The sequence below is a fragment of the Mustela nivalis genome (assembly GCF_964662115.1).
Source record: "Mustela nivalis genome assembly, chromosome: 2".
Taxonomy (NCBI): Eukaryota; Metazoa; Chordata; class Mammalia; order Carnivora; family Mustelidae; genus Mustela; species Mustela nivalis.
In genome coordinates this window covers 36,129,723-36,145,737 of record NC_139021.1, presented here as the reverse complement: position 1 = coordinate 36,145,737, position 16,015 = coordinate 36,129,723, and the positions used below count along the sequence as shown (strand labels likewise).

The following is a 16,015-nucleotide window of genomic DNA, read 5'->3' as shown; positions in this document are numbered from 1 at the left end:
TATTAAACAGATACTCTGAATCTGCTGAAGATGTCATTCCTCTGTTTACTGCATATTATTCCAGCCCCTTATGACGATTTCTCTGTGGCTGATCCCTATTTTGTCATGTAGACCTTTCCTTTTTTACCCATGGGTTCCGTAGAGAAGGGACCTGTTGGGAGTCCCAGGTCCATTTATACTTAACTTCAAGTTAAAACTGAGCTTCTGGCCAGAAGATCTACCTGACCCTGTTGTTCCAGAATCTGTCCTGGGCATTGGGAGCCTCTGGCCTTTCATGTGGACCCCACATTCCGTTCCCTCTGCCCTACTTTTTTCTTTTATTCCTATCATTTCTGAAAGATTGCCTATTCAAGTCTCTTCATTCTGGGTTAACTTACTCTTTTTATTTTCATTTCTTCTTTGAATACTCAATTTTATTTAAAAAAAAAAAATCCATAGCTCCTCATTACACTACTTGCTAATAATTTACCTTCCTGCATCTTTTTCCTCCCCATTAAGAATTGCTCATGTAGGGCGCCTGGGTGGCTCAGTGGTTAAGCCGCTGCCTTTGGCTCAGGTCATGATCTCAGGTTCCTGGGATCGAGTCCCGCATCGGGCTCTCTGCTCAGCAGGGAGCCTGCTTCCTCCTCTCTCTCTCTCTCTGCCTGCCTCTCTGCCTACTTGTGATTTCTCTCTGTCAAATAAATAAATAAAATCTTTAAAAAAAAAAAAAAAAAAAAAAAAAGAATTGCTCATGTAAATGAGGTACACTGTAATCCTCAAAAAGGATGCCACTATCTGTTATCAATATATTTCTATTTATTGAACACCCATTTTTTGTTAAGTCTGTGCCCTGAATATATAACAGGAGTTTATAGTTCCATGGGATAGAGAGAATAGTGGTACAGTGATTCCCAAAGCATAATTTATGGGCCCTGGTTCTCCCAGAGATCCTTCCAGAGGGTCTGGAAAGTCAATGCTATTTTTAAAAATAATGCTACTGCTTTGTTCTTTTCACTGCATTGACATTTGTATTGAAGGTGAAGCTGTCGGGCCTTAGCATGAATCAAGGCAGTGAGTGGCGCCAAACTGGGCTGGTAGTCGCTGTTTTCTCCACGGCTCCCTATTTATAGTCAAAAACTCCAATCTGACTTAAAAATGTCTTTGATGAAACAATAAAACGTATTTAAAACGTTTTTATTTATAACGTATTTAACATATTGTTAAGTCTTAAGTCTTGAGGACACCTCTTTCTAATATTCTGTGTGACAGAAGTATTCAAAAAGCACTTGACTGTGAGGTAAAACCTGGCACTTATTTCGAGAGGCAAGACTCGTGTAAATGAGTTGTCAGCTGAAGTCAGCTCTTTTCCAGAACAGGTTTAACCGGAAAGAGTGACTGACAGACAAATTATAGTTATTCAGACTTGGGTTTTTGACAAACGTTGTATTGAAAATGAATGAAGTGGGCCTGTCATTTTAAGGAAAACAACTGGCAGTGTCTTTTCCCAGTGAGAAAATTTGAGCTTTTCATCACAATTTAAGAGTATTTCATGTTCTTCTGCGGCTCTTAAATACCTGCTTGTAACAAAAAGTTTCCCCTAAAGGGGATACTTAAAGACTCTTCTGATGAGCTTGATGAAGATATTAATGGAGGGGCACCTCGGTAGCTCAGTGGGTTAAGCCTCTGCCTTCGGCTCAGGTCATGGTCTCAGCGTCCTGGGATTGAGCCCCACGTCAGGCTCTCTGCTCAGCACAGAGCCTGCTTCCCCTCTCTCTCTCTGCCTGCCTCTCTGCCTATTTGTGATCTCTCTCTCTCTCTCAAATAAATAACATCTTTTAAAAAAAGATATTAATGGATAAGATTTTTAAATTGTATAATGAAATATATGCGTGTTTGGAAGATCTGTGTAACTTTGGATGACCACACCCAGTGTTACAAAATTGTGCATGAGTAAACAACCCATTCAAACTGGTTTCAGATTGTGACTGACTTTTAAGAAACCATTTAAGAAACTGTTGATGAGCATTATGGCTCTTGTTTGCTTTCCTCCCATTTTCCACAAGTGCTTGGAGTGGGCCTGCAACCTAGGCTGGGCCAATGAATAGCACCAAGCTAGTGCTTGGTCAGGGACGGGCGCATGACCCAAGCTAGGGAATGCCGAGTCCTTCCCGAGATTTCTCTAACTAAAGGTGGAGAGAAGAGTCACTCTCCTTCTTTCTGGTTGGGAGGCCTGTGAGGTTAGAATCCTGTACTGCCTGTGGCCACTGTGCCTACTATATGGGAAAAGCAAGTAGCCAGTGGGGAGAAAGTGATATCTGTGGGCAGAAAGAAGCAGACACTAGGGACAGGGGGAGAGTGGGAGAGCTGGGGAGAGAGAGTATACAATCCTTTAGCTAGTAGTACACCTGTAATTTCATCAATTTGGTTATGTAAGCCAATAGTTTTGTTTTTTTTTTTAAGATTTTATTTATTTGTCAGAGAGAGAGTGAGCACACAGGCAGGCAGAGTGGCAGGAAGAGGAGGCAGAGAGAAACGGGCTTGCCAGTGAGAAAGGAGCCCAATTCGGGACTTGATCCCAGGACCCTGGAATCATGATCTGAGCTGAAGGCAGATGCTTAATGGACTGAGCCACCTGGGCGTCCTAGTTTATTCTTTTTAAATAGGATTAGTCCAAGTCGGGTGTCTTTTGTTGCAAACAAAATATCTCCAATATAGCAAAGTAGTTATTCTTATTTCTCCAATGGCTAGTGTTTGTTTTTTGTTTTTGTTGTAAGATTTTATTTATTTGTCTGAGAGAGAGAGAGCACAAGCAGTGGGAGCAGCAGGCAGAGGGAGTAGTGGCTTCCCACTGACCAGGGAATCCAATGTGGGACTCACCTCCAGAACTCTGGGGTCAGGACCTGAGCCAAAAGCAGACCTTAACCAACTGACCCACGCAGGCATCCCTCCAATACCTAGGTTTTAAAAGAATGGATGATAGTTGGTTATGTTTTTATTATAAGAAAATTGCTAAAAAATCACATTTCATACATGTGAGTTTTTAAATCTTATATACATACTTAAAGTCCAATAGATTGCTCCCAGAATTAACTACCGACTTAAAATCCTTTTTAATGTGCTGTATGTTAATAGTTACAGTACTTGAATTGTTATAACTTCAAGAGGACCTATTTTTCTTATCCACTCAGTTAGTATATCTTAATTAAATCCTTCACACTGTATTTATCATAAAACCTACTAATCTTAAATATGTCTCATAAAATATTCTTTTATTCTCTCAGGAAAAATATTCTAATAGCAGACGACCTAAAAAGAAAATTCCGAGGGATTATGCAGAATGGGATAAGTATGTTTTATATTTCATAATACAAAATTTGTCACTGAAAAATTCTCTACCATAAAATATTATAGTAACTTCTTAACTTTTATAAGTCTGAACATATCAAGACTGCCAAGTTACTTTTGGTAGAGTACTAAGAGTATCCGGTGTAAGTAATGAACAACAGTTGGAAGGAAGGCAGGCAGGAGCAAGCCCCAAGCTCCCCCAAGTGGAAACCACCCTTAAAAGGAGTCCTCCAATGTTCCCTGCCCCCCCATGATAGATGACAAAAACCTGATTGGATGAAAGACCCATCTCGGTTAACCAGGTTAAAACAGCTCACTGGCAAGTCCATAAAAATCCCTAGATGTAGACACTCCAGGTTACAACCCTCTCAAGTCCCTCCCTTTTCAGGAGTTTTGTACTATGCCTCAATAGCTCAATAAATGTTGCTTTGTTGCCCACCACTCTTCCTCTGGTCTACCCCTTGATTTTTCATAGTGGCATGACCAAGAACTGTGGACACGGAGCTAAAAGAAATCCTGTAACATAAGCACTTTTGATCTTATTTTTTCATTAAATAAATATCTACAACATCCTTTCATTTATAAAAGCAACCAAAAATAATTCAGGTAATCCTATGCCCATCAAAAATAAAAAGGAACAAAAACTTTAAGTCGAGATAAATTAGTCACATTTTAATGACAAAGTTCTGATTAATTTTGAAGTCCTCACTTGAATTACGTGGTTTCTAAGAGCAAATACAGACGATTTATAATATGAACCTGTTATGCATTTTTAGAATATGTCTCTAAAGGCACAGTGGTATGACATAAGACTATCAATAATAAATTGAATTTCCTTGCTTGTTTTGTATATTTTTTGTTTTTTTTTCTTTCATTAAGGTTTGATGTGGAAAAGGAATGTTCAAAAATTGATGAAGATTACAAAGAAAAAACTATAGTAAACAACAAGTCACATTTGTCTAAAATTGAGACAAGAATAGACACAGCAGGTAATTGGGAAAAAATAAGAATAATTTCATAGTTTTCACATTTTCAAAATTATAATAAAAACTATCAAACTAGATAAACTTCTCTTTAAGCGCTATAGATTTCCATTAAAAGTTTATGGATTTTCTCCTAGAGTTTACCACTTCTAACAAATTCAGTTTCATCCTTTAACTACTTAATTTTATATGAGTAATAGTTACACTACTTAAATTTAGTAAGACTCAAAAACATAAACCTAGTTTTTAACTATAATTTTTCTTTATATTTTTCAAATCGTTTTTTTCCAAATCCCCCCCCTTTTTTTTTGGCCTCAAAACAAAATGATATGGCATTTATTTGTTTTCACTCAAAGTCCATAGGTGTATAGCACCTTTAAAGTGAAATACAGGGGTGACTGGGTGGCTAAGTGGGTTGGGCCTGTACCTTGGCTCAGGTCATGATCTCAGGGTCCTGGGATCGAGCCCCATGTCGGACTCTCTGCTCAGCATGGGGCCTGCTTCCCCTCTCTCTGCCTGCCTCTGTGCCTACTTGTGATCTCTGTCAAATAAATAAATAAAATCTTTAAAAAAAGATAAAGTGAAATACAACTAATAATAATTTAAAAAATTTAAACCCTCCCAAATTGTGAATTATTTAAGGAAACATTTCCTAAACAGGAAATGTTTCTTTTATTTACTTCACAGATGACTGTTTCTCTTAAAATAAGCATTTTTGGATTTTAACTTTTTAAAAATTCTGTTCAATTTTATTTTTATTTCTAGGTCTAACTGAGAAGGAAAAGACTTTTCTTGCTACTCATGAAAAGGAAAAAGGAAATGAAGCTTTTAACTCAGGGGACTATGAAGAGGCTGTGATGTATTATACTAGGTGAGCAGATTTTTGTTGTTGTTTCTGTTACCTTTCTTTTTTTTTTTTTTTTTTATATAACTTTTTTTTTTTTTTTTAAAGATTTTATTTATTTATTTGACAGAGAGAAATCACAAGTAGGCAGAGAGGCAGGCAGAGAGAGAGAGAGGAGGAAGCAGGCTCCCTGCTGAGCAGAGAGCCCGATGCGGGACTCGATCCCAGGACCCTGAGATCATGACCTGAGCCGAAGGCAGCAGCTTAACCACTGAGCCACCCAGGCGCCCCACCTTTCTTTTTTTTTAAGCATGCTTCACACCCAAAATGAGGCTTGGACCTGGAGATCAAGAGTTATATGCTTTACTAACTGAGCCAGCCAGGAACCCCTTGTTGTGGTTTAAACTTGCCATTTAAAAAACATGATAATGTTTATATTTAATCATTGAAATGATATAAATAAGTTAAAAAGTCTGTGTCCGAATTACTGAAGATATTATAATTATGATTTACCATAAATTCACTTGTGTTTGCCTTATTTTTCAATACTTTTCTCAACCTCTTAAGCTCCCTGATCCCCAGTTTTGACAGAGGTCCCAACTTTCCCATTTTCCAGAGAAAATAGAAGCCATCTGAATGGAATGTGACAGAAAGTTCATATAGTATAGAGCGTAAGAACTCAGGCTCTGCAATTAGATTGCCTGGATCTAATCCTGGTACTTCATGATGCTACCTCCCACCACAGGGCCTTTGCATATGCTGGGTCTGCTGTGTAGAAATTCTTTCCTCTTATCATTATCTAGTTAATTCACATTTACCTTAAGATCTCATCCTATGCTTCACTTCTTTGGGGAAGTCTTCCTTTACCTCCCTGACAAAGCTAAGTCTCCACCCTACTCCATTCCTCCCCACCTCTGACTCCCAGCTTATAGGCTCTTAGAGCAGTCTTGCCTCTCCTTTGTGGTACTTGTTGAAGGTACAGTTTAAATTTGTGTATTTTGATAGTAACTGGACTGTAAACTCTGTCAGAGCAGAGTGGCCTTATCAGTTTTCTTATAACTTTGTATCCCCAGGCCCAATAAAGTACCTGGTTCATAGTAGATGTTTAATAAATACTTATATGGACTTTTTAAAAATAAACATTTTATTTATTTATTTGAGAGAGGGAGAGCATGAGCGGGGAGAGGGGTAGAGGGAGAGGGAGAATCAGTTTCCCTGCTGAGCAGAGAGCCCAGTGTGGGGCTCAACCCCAGGACCCCGAGATCCTGACTTGAGCTGAAGGCAGACACTTTACTGACTGAGCCACTCAGGTGTCCACTTACATGTACTTTTTTTTTAAAGATTTTATTTATTTATTTATTTGACAGAGAGAAATCACAAGTAGATGGAGAGGCAGACAGAGAGAGACAGAGGGAAGCAGGCTCCCCGCTGAGCAGAGAGCCCGATGCGGGACTCGATCCCAGCACCCTGAGATCATGACCTGAGCCGAAGGCAGCGGCTTAAACCACTCAGCCACCCAGGCGCCCCACTTACGTGTACTTTTGAAGCTCTTAACAGGAAACAAAAAGTAGACTAATTTCCTAAATTATTGTTACAAACTCACTGTGCTTATAGAATCCCTTACGCTATGTTAGAAATAAACTCTCTATGATCTTTTTTTCACCTTTGGAAGGAAGATTTTTTTCTTCAATGTTGCTTCTCTACAGAAGTTTGTTTCCCCTATTTAAATGAACATGCAAGGTAAAAAGGCTATTAATCTATCTCTCACTCAGTATTTGTCTTCCCTTTTCACGCAGGTGGAAATCAGCTTGATGCTGTTCTCTCTCTTCTTGTAGATTTCCACCAGTAGAGAATCTCTTAGTCTATTACAGGGAGCATAATTTTTCCTCTTTTAAGAAATCAGAGTGGTGCAGTCAAAGCAGCATAGCAGTAAGGAAACTCAACTGCCACTTTCTGACCCTGGGCAGTTTCTTTGCCTCTCTGGCCTCGGTTTCCTCAATTGATGAGGTTGTTACAGTGCCTAATTCAGAGCTGCTGTGAGGATTTAATAAAACAACACAAAGGCAGGATAACTTGGTGGCAGTGACAGCAGGTGCTGGAGTACACTAGGTTTGAGTCCTGCCTCTCATTTACTAGCCTGTGGCCTCGGGCATGCTGCTTAGCCTTTCTGTCATATCTGTTTTTCTCATCTGTAAGGTAGAAAGAGCAGTAATACCTCCTTCATGGATTGTAGTGAGTATTAAATGAATGTGGTATTTGTGCCAGGCATGTAGGAGGCACTCAGTGTCAGGTACTTGTATTAGTCATTCTTGTATTGTCTGTCTTTGGTCTCTACCCAACCATGTGATTTCTTTATATTCATCTTTAATGATCTTAGTAAATTGCTACTTTTTGTGGCTTTTTCCCTTTTCATTTTCTATTTTTTTTCCAGCTTTATAAAATTCAGTGCACTGATCCCCTTATCTTTCCTATACGTAGGAATGCATCATTTCACAGCACTCCAAATCAACTTATTAAGCAATAACAGGGGAGGTTTTAAGTCCTTCTTTTCATCAGTTATTTGGCTTTCATACCCTTAATGTAACAAAATTTCTTAAAGTCTGTACTCCTCAGTAAATATACTCTCTCCTTCCATTAACTTTTTCTGATTAAATTGTGATCATTTCCTTAGAATTAAGTCTAGTTTTTTTTTTTTTAAGTCTAGTTTTAGATTACAAACTGAACTCTTCTTTTTAGATTACAAAGTAAACTCACCATAGCAACTTAATATAGGATATTAGTTGTGGCTGATTGCTCCATTTTTTTGGTACTAGGAAATTGTCCCCGAGGTGTCAAAATAATGTATTTGATATTTGATGTTAACTAATCTGTTTTTTTACGAGATCTGTGGGTATGTAGCTTACTTCTATAGCCAGAGTCAACCTTAAACTGCTTAACTGAATGTTCAGCATCTGTCTAAATATTGATTCAGTGTGTCTACACAGCTATATTTTATTATACTTGATGATGTCGGCTGTATAGTTTGCTAGAGCTGCCATTACAAAGTGCCACAGGCTGAGGGACTCAAAAAGCAGAAATTTATTTTCTCACTGTGTGGAGGCTGCAAATCTGAGATCAAGGTGTCAATAGGGCTGGTATCTTCTGAGTCCCCTCTTCTTGGCCTGTAGGTAGCCATCTTCTCTCTCTGTCTGCAAGTGGTCTTTCCCCGGCATGTGTCTCTGACATAATCTCCTCCTTCTATAAGGACACCAGTCATAATGGATGAGGGTATTCCCTCATGACCTCATTTTAACTTAATCATCTCTTTAAACTCAATCTCCAAATACAGTTATATTCAGAGCTGCTTGGGGTGAGGACTTCAGCATATGAGTTTGGGGGACACAGCTGTACCCGTAACACAGGCTATAATTGTTTTCACAATTTTAGCTGAATTTATCTATCTACTTAAGTTTTCCACTGGTCTATTTTTGCCAATAAGTGTCTCTTTTGTAGGAGTATATCCGTGCTCCCCACTGTGGTGGCCTATAACAACCGTGCTCAAGCAGAACTCAAACTACAGAACTGGAACAGTGCTTTCCGGGATTGTGAAAAGGTCTTGGAGTTAGAACCTGGAAACTTGAAAGGTAAAAAACATTCACAGAGTGCTTTAAATTTATGTCAGGATTTGTTAGACTATTTGTAGATACTCCTTATGATTATATTAAGCCTACTTCAAATACACTCTAATTTCTGTGAATCATCACTTTCATAAAGTTACTTTTAACTTCAAGTTTAACTTGGAATTTAAATTCCTGGCTATTTGTGTGAAGTAGTTAATAATCCCAGGAGATTAAATAAAATATATATGGTTTTAGAGAAAGATCTCAAGCTTATATTTGAACCATTGTTGGTTTTCTTTTTATCTTTCAGTTATTTTTATTGTGGTAAAATATATATAACATGAAACTTATCATCTTTATCATTTGTCAGTACAATTCAGTGGTGTTAAATGCATTCATATAGTTGTGCAGTTTTCACTATCCTCCGTTTCCAGAACTTTTTATTTTTTAATCCTGCATGACTGACATGCTCTGCCTGTTAAACAATAATACTCTACTTTCCCCTCCCGCCAGTCTCTGACAACCACAATTCTCCTTTCTGTTTCTATGATTTTACAGTTCTAGGTATCTCATCTAAGTGGAATGATTCAGTATTTATCTTTTTGTTACTGGCTTGTTGAACTATCTTTTTATCTGAAAAATATCTAAGTGTAATTTAATATAAAATTTCTGACATTAATATAATAAGCCCTTGCTTGAGGTCTAGAACCTTCTGCCAGTAGCGTTTTGGGCATTTCCACCTACATGTCCATAGACATTTTATTTATTTATTTTTATTTATTTATTTGAGAGAGAGTGAACACAAGAGGGGCGAGGGGCAGAGGGAAAGGCAGATTCCCTGCTGAGCGAGGAGCCTGATGGGAGGCTCAATCCCAAGACCCTGAGATCATGATCTGAGACGAAGGCAGCCGCTTAACTGATTGAGTCACCCAGATGCCCCTCCATAGACATTTTAAATTAAATGTGCCCAAAGCTAACTATATCTTTGTTTGGATTTCCTGTCTCAGTGGCTGCACAACCTTGCTGTGGTCTGAGCCTGACTATACAGGTCTAAGCCTGACTATACAAGTCAGACTCCGCTCTCTTTCTCTGTGATGGAGAAGGAATCACTCCACGAGGGAGCAGCATAATTTGTAATACACTCTATTTCTTTAAATGTTACGGATTTGAGGAAGTGTAAACACTTACTTTTTTTCACACGGAATGTACCCTTGTGTGCCCGTGAACATGGGTGTGCAGAAGCCATAGGCATGCTTAGGGGGGAGATCCTGGAACATCAGCCCAGTCATTGCCATGGATTGCCCTCCTTTTGCCAGCAAAATCCTCTTGCGCCTGTAATTTGTCTCTGTCACAGAGTATGGGTGGGCTCCCCAGTTTTAGGAGGTGGCAAAAAAGTTTGGCAATCTCCTGATGGGCCCCCACCAACACAGTGCTAGGCACTGTGCCAGGTTCTTGACATGTATTAACTCCACTAATTTCACAATAGCTGAGTAGAGGTGCAGATACTATTGCTAGTACACTCAGTTTACAAAAGTGGGAACTCAGGCATAGAAAGATTAAGCATTTCACCCACAATCACTCAGCTAGCGAATGGCAGACAGGACTCAGCACTGGGCAGTGGACTCCAGAGCCTACACTCAAGCACAGTGCTCATCTGCTACCAGAATGACTTTATGTTTCCACTTTTCCTTGTTTGAGTGATTTCAAAAGCACCAGATTCTTCACTACTTAAAAAACAAACTGGGGCTCCTGGGTGGCTCCGTGGGTTAACCCTCTGCCTTTGGCTTAGCTCATGATCTCAGGGTCGTGGGATGGAGTCCTGCATTGGGCTCTCTGCTTAGCAGGGAGCCTGCTTCCCCCTGCCTCTCTGCTTTCTTGTGATCTCGCCCTCTCTGTCAAATAAATAAATAAAATCTTTAAAAAAATAAATATATGAAAATAAAAAATAAAAAATAAAAAAATAAATAACAAACTGGATAGAGCCAAGTCTAGTAATGAGTAGGGCTAGAAAACATTAAGAAGTCTTATGTTGGCTTAAGTGAATAAATAATTTCCTTCTCAAAACTTTATGTTTAACTCAAAATATAATTGTTCTAAATGCAGTGTGGTATTTTAGTTCAGCCTGTAACAGAAAAATGTTTTAGAGGAGAAGCTAGTGAAATGCAACTCAAGCCTGTAGCTTAGTTAATAATAAAATACCAATGTTAATTTCTTGGTTTTGGCAAATATTCCATAATTAGGTAAGAAGTTAGCATGAGGGAAAGCTGGAAGAAGGCATGTGAAAACTCTCTGTAGTATCTTTGCAGCTTTGCCATACATCTAAAATTATTTCAAAAATGAAAAGTTAAAAAAATGCTAACTGTTATATCATGCCTACTTCTTTATGGATGTTCCCTTCTGAGTAGTAATAGTAATAGCTAAACTTGTACTTAAAGTATAGTATACAGTTTGGGTTAAATTTATGACAATGATTTATCCTGTAGATTTTCATGGCTCATTCTATGTTGTAAGATAGCATATTAAAATATATTGGATATAAAACATAAAAAAATATATTGGATATAAATTTCTTGCTTTTCAGAATTTCTAAGCCTCATTCTTTTCAAAATAATAACTAACTATATGAAGCTCTTTGATAATACAGGGATAATGATGGGACTATAAAGGCATTCCTTATTAGTATTACTACTAAAATAATTCAATAGTAAAAAATAATTGTCAAATGATTTGAAATATACAGAAAATCTGACATAAATTACCAACGTGCTCAATTTCTGTACTGAGCCAACCTCGTCGTCAGGATTCTGTCAGTTCCCTGTGTGAAATACCTTCTTCTAATCATTTTATAGGTTGCTATAAAGCCTTTGCTAATGGCTCATAGTCTGAGCCATCTGCTGGTCAGCAATGACTAAATTTGAGTAAAGGATTTTCTCAATTTTCATAAAAGGCAAAATAATGCTAGTGGTGATAATTAAGAGGAAAATGTTACTGTTTCTTGAAAAGCTTCCCAATACCGCAGTCCGGCATGGTGCCTGTGAGGGTCCGGTCTCTGAGTGCTTGGAGGAGCTGGCAGGGCCTGGGGCTATTGGAGGATCAGGTTGTGGGAGGGGACTGTTGCCCAAGGCAGCCTCCTCTGTTTACCCCAGTATCATTTTCTATACACACAACAGTATGAAAGTAGGTGTAATTAAGCTTTGCCCAATTGCACACTAAGCTATTCTATTTGTATCCTTCTACTTGAAAAATAGTCTCTCACCATGATACCACAGTTAAAAATACAACTTTTTTGGATAAATTTTCAGCTCTTCTGCGCCGTGCCACTACATATAAACATCAGAACAAGCTCCAGGAAGCTATAGAAGATTTGAATAAAGTACTGAATGTTGAACCTGATAATGAGTTGGCCAAAGTAAGTAACAGAAAGTTACTTCACCTAATTCTATAGTTGTTCTTTTTTATTATTTTTTTTTTCAATTTTTAAAAAGATGTTGGGGCACCTGGGTGGCTCAGTCGTTAAGCATCTGCTTTCTTCTTGGGTCATGATCCCAGGGTCCTGGGATCGAGTCCCAAATTGGGCTCCCTGCTGGGCGGGGAGCCTGCTTCTCCCTCTCCCTTTGCCCCTGCTTGTGTTCCCTCTCTCGCTGTCTCTCTGTCAAATGAATAAATAAAATCTTAGAAAAAAAAGATTTTATTTCTTTGAGAGAGAGAGAGTGAGCTAGTGAGCGAGACAGCACAGCAGCAGGGAAGGAAGGAGAGGGAGAAGCAGACTCCCTGCTGAGCAGGGAGCCCAATTTGGGGCTTGATCCCAGGACCCTGGGATCATGACCTGAGCTGAAGGTAGATGCTTAATCAACTGAGCCACCTAGATGCCCAGTTATTTTATTTTTTTTTTAAGATTTTATTTATTTGACAGAGATCACAAGTAGGCAGAGAGGCAGGCAGAGAGAGAGGGGGAAGCAGGCTCCCTGCTGAACAGAGAGCCTGATGCGGGCCTCCATTCCGGGACCCTGGGATCATGACCTGAGCTGAAGCAGAGGCTTAAACCATTGAGCCACCCAGGCATCCGCAGTTATTATTTCTGTATTTGTTAAAATGACATCAGTCTTGTTGGATGAATGATGTTGAGAATTAGGTTACTGCTTTAAAAACTAGGTCTATCCCAAAAGAAAACAAAACAAAACAAAACAAAAACTAGGTATATCCCAGAAATACCTGAAAGTGTTAATAGCTATTTGAAGTGGAAGAAAGCAGGCTCTGAAAATGTCCAAATCTCTAAGCCTACTTCTGAAGGACATTTATTTATTTAGATATGTAACATTGTGTATAAGGGTACTTGTGTTGATTTGACACGTTAATGTATTGCAGTACGATCACACCTTAGCTTTAGCGAACACCTCTGTCACGTCACATAATTATTATTATTTTTGTGTGTGTGGTAAGAACAATTAAGTTCTCATCTCTTAGCAACTTGGAAGTTTAGAATACAGTCTTGCTGACTACAATCTCTGTACCGTACCTTAGCTCTCCAGGACTTGATCAACTACTAATTACAAGTTTGTATCCTTAAGCCTGTACCTTTCTGGCTCCTAGTAATAGTCATTCTACTTTCTGTTCTTATAAGCCTGTCTTTTTTAGATGTGACAAGTAGGTGATATCATACAACAGGAATATTTGATTTGTCTCTTTACTGAAGTGTTGTAGAAAATGCTTTCTCTGAGGCAATCTCAATGTATTATGCAGAGTGATATGGAAGTTTCCTAGGTAGGATCAGGCGCGCGCTCCGTGGCCACAGAAGAGTGCATGGTAAGCGTAGTGCCACTGAGGACATTCACGGCCTGACTGAGCAGACCGACTGAGGTATGCAGCCCGGGGGCTGTTTTGAGGCCTAACGACTAGAATTAAGTGTGAGCTGTGAGATTTTACCCTACTTACAAATTAACAAGATGGTCTAGCAGAAGAGAAAAGACTTCTGGGTCAGACACAAAGGACTCTCATTCACACTACAGCAAACTGATGAGCTTCAAGGTTGTGTCAGCTCCCCTGACCCCCAAGTCCCATGGGGGTGGTGCAGAGTGACCCAGATAGAGCTGCTCTCATTGGGTTTGTATCACAGCTGAGGAATCCCAAATCTCAGACACCCCTGTCTTTTATAATGGGATACAAGGAAACCTGCCCAAAATTCTGTTATGGAGGGAAATATCTTTATTTTACTGGAAAGCACCTCCTCCTCTCTTCTCTGAAGAGAAATACTCTGTTTTCCAAGGCTGCTCTTAGTAACACATCCTAAAAAAGATGGTCCAGAACAAGTGTTATTTATACCACCTCTCACAACATACTTAGAAATGTGAGAAACCCATGGAGAACTGTCTTCCAGCAGTGAGTTGTCTCTGTTTCCACACACACCTATTGGGTTATCTGTCTCTCTCTCATCTTTGGCAGTTGAAGTCCTATGTATTTGTCAAGTTAGCATTTCAGTGGATTAGGCTTAGGGCCTGGCTGAAGAACACATCTTTTTTCCCATAGTACTTTCATTCTTTAGTGGTATATTTATTGAAAAGTTAACATGACAATATTCGGAAAAAAAAAAAAAAACTAAAACAAGGAAAACCACCTTTAATGTCACTACACAATGACTTAACCATTGCATCTTAACCAATGCAAAGATTAACTCAAAATGGATCATATACCTCAGGGTAAAACCTGGAATATAAGAGTGCTAGAAGGACACATAGGATAAAATCTTTATGACCTTGGATTAGACAAATCTTCCTTAGATGTGACATAATGGCACAATCATAAAAGGAAAAATTGGTAAATTGAACTTCATCAAAATTTAAAAATTTTGTTCTTTAAAAGACATTATCAAAAGGAAAAAAAAGACAAGTCATAGACTGGGAAAAAAAAATTTGCAAATGGTATGTCCAAAAAAAGACTTTCATCGTGAATATACACACGGTCTCCAACTTACAATGGCTTGGCTTAACAACCTTTTGACTTTATGATGGTACAAAAGTGATTGGTTTCTATTGAATACCTAACTTCGAATTTTCATTTTTTTTCCCAGACTAGCAATATGCTGGGCAGGGGCAGCGAACCACAGATCCCAGTCAGCCATGTACTCATAGCGGGAAACGGATACACCCACAACCATTCTGTGCCCAAGCAACCATTGTGTTGTTGACTTTCAGTACAGTATTCAATAAGTTACACGAGATATTCATCACTTCATTATAGAACAGGTTTTGTGTTAGAGGATTTTGCCCAACCTTAGGCTAATATAAGCCGTTCTGAGTACGATTAAGGGAGGCGAGGCTAAGCAAGCTATGCTGTTTAGTAGGTTAGGTGTGGTAAATGCATTTTCAACTTACAGTGGGGTTATTAGTGTTATGCCCCAATAACGGGTCCGTGATTAAAGGAGCGAGACTGATATAAAGCAAAGGTCAAGCAAAGCTTTATTTTGCGCCAAGCATCAAGAATCTAACTGAATATTCAGGGATGCACCTCTTACAAGAGAGGGCGACCCTTCTCTGTTTCATAGACTAGCTTTTAAGGGCAAAGGCTATGCGGTCGGGCCTGGCCACGCACAGGTGACCAATGAGATTGTAACACACAGGAAACTCCACAGTGATGCTAGGTGACCAACTGAATTACAATTTCCCCTAGTAGACAGTTGAACCAGCCTGTTACACCTTGATTAGGATTGGCGCCAAAAAGGCTTCTAAAGGGCGGGGCCCATACTCGTTGGTAGCTACCTAGACAGTATGCAACCTCCCACTGATCCAAGTCTTCACTGGCCTGACCCACCCTTGTATCTGGGCTTTGTTACCTGGAGCTGGTTTCCGGGACTTGTTTTTTTTTTTTTTTTTTAAACAGGACTTGTTTTTAAGTGAATCCCCTGGGGGAAGGGAAGCAGGGACAGTTTAAGGGTTAAACAATGAGGTTTTTGTTTAACCTCAATGAAAGCCTCTTGCTAAAATATAAAAATATAAAATAGGTCCTTCCAATTAGGGCATAACCCCGTTGTAATTTGAGGAAGATCTGTAAGAACTGCAAAGAACTCTAAAAACCCAATAATAAGAACACAAACAGGCACATTTTAAAAAAGCAAAATATTTGAGTATCAGACTCTTCACCGAAAGAGATATGTAAATAGGAAATAAGCATATGAAAAGCTACTCAATATCATTAGTCACTAGGGAAATGTAAATTAGAACCACAATGCCTGGGTGGCTCAGTTGGCTAAGTCTCTGCCTTTGACTCAG

General features: G+C 39.0%; 1 protein-coding gene across 5 annotated transcripts in view; it reads left to right on the top strand.

Annotated features, from left to right (window-relative positions):
- The window catches only part of SPAG1 (sperm associated antigen 1), a 69,886-nt gene that overhangs the window by 14,971 nt on the left and 38,900 nt on the right, over nt 1-16,015 (top strand). For 3 of the 5 annotated variants that reach the window (XM_082722733.1, XM_082722732.1, XM_082722736.1), the window contains 5 exons: nt 3,264-3,328; nt 4,207-4,316; nt 5,076-5,181; nt 8,647-8,777; nt 12,056-12,162. In XM_082722733.1, coding sequence (XP_082578859.1) covers nt 3,264-3,328; nt 4,207-4,316; nt 5,076-5,181; nt 8,647-8,777; nt 12,056-12,162 — 519 coding nt within the window. The remainder of the gene's footprint in view (nt 1-3,263; nt 3,329-4,206; nt 4,317-5,075; nt 5,182-8,646; nt 8,778-12,055; nt 12,163-16,015) is intronic. The other 2 variants (XM_082722735.1, XM_082722734.1) reach the window with 1 other exon arrangement.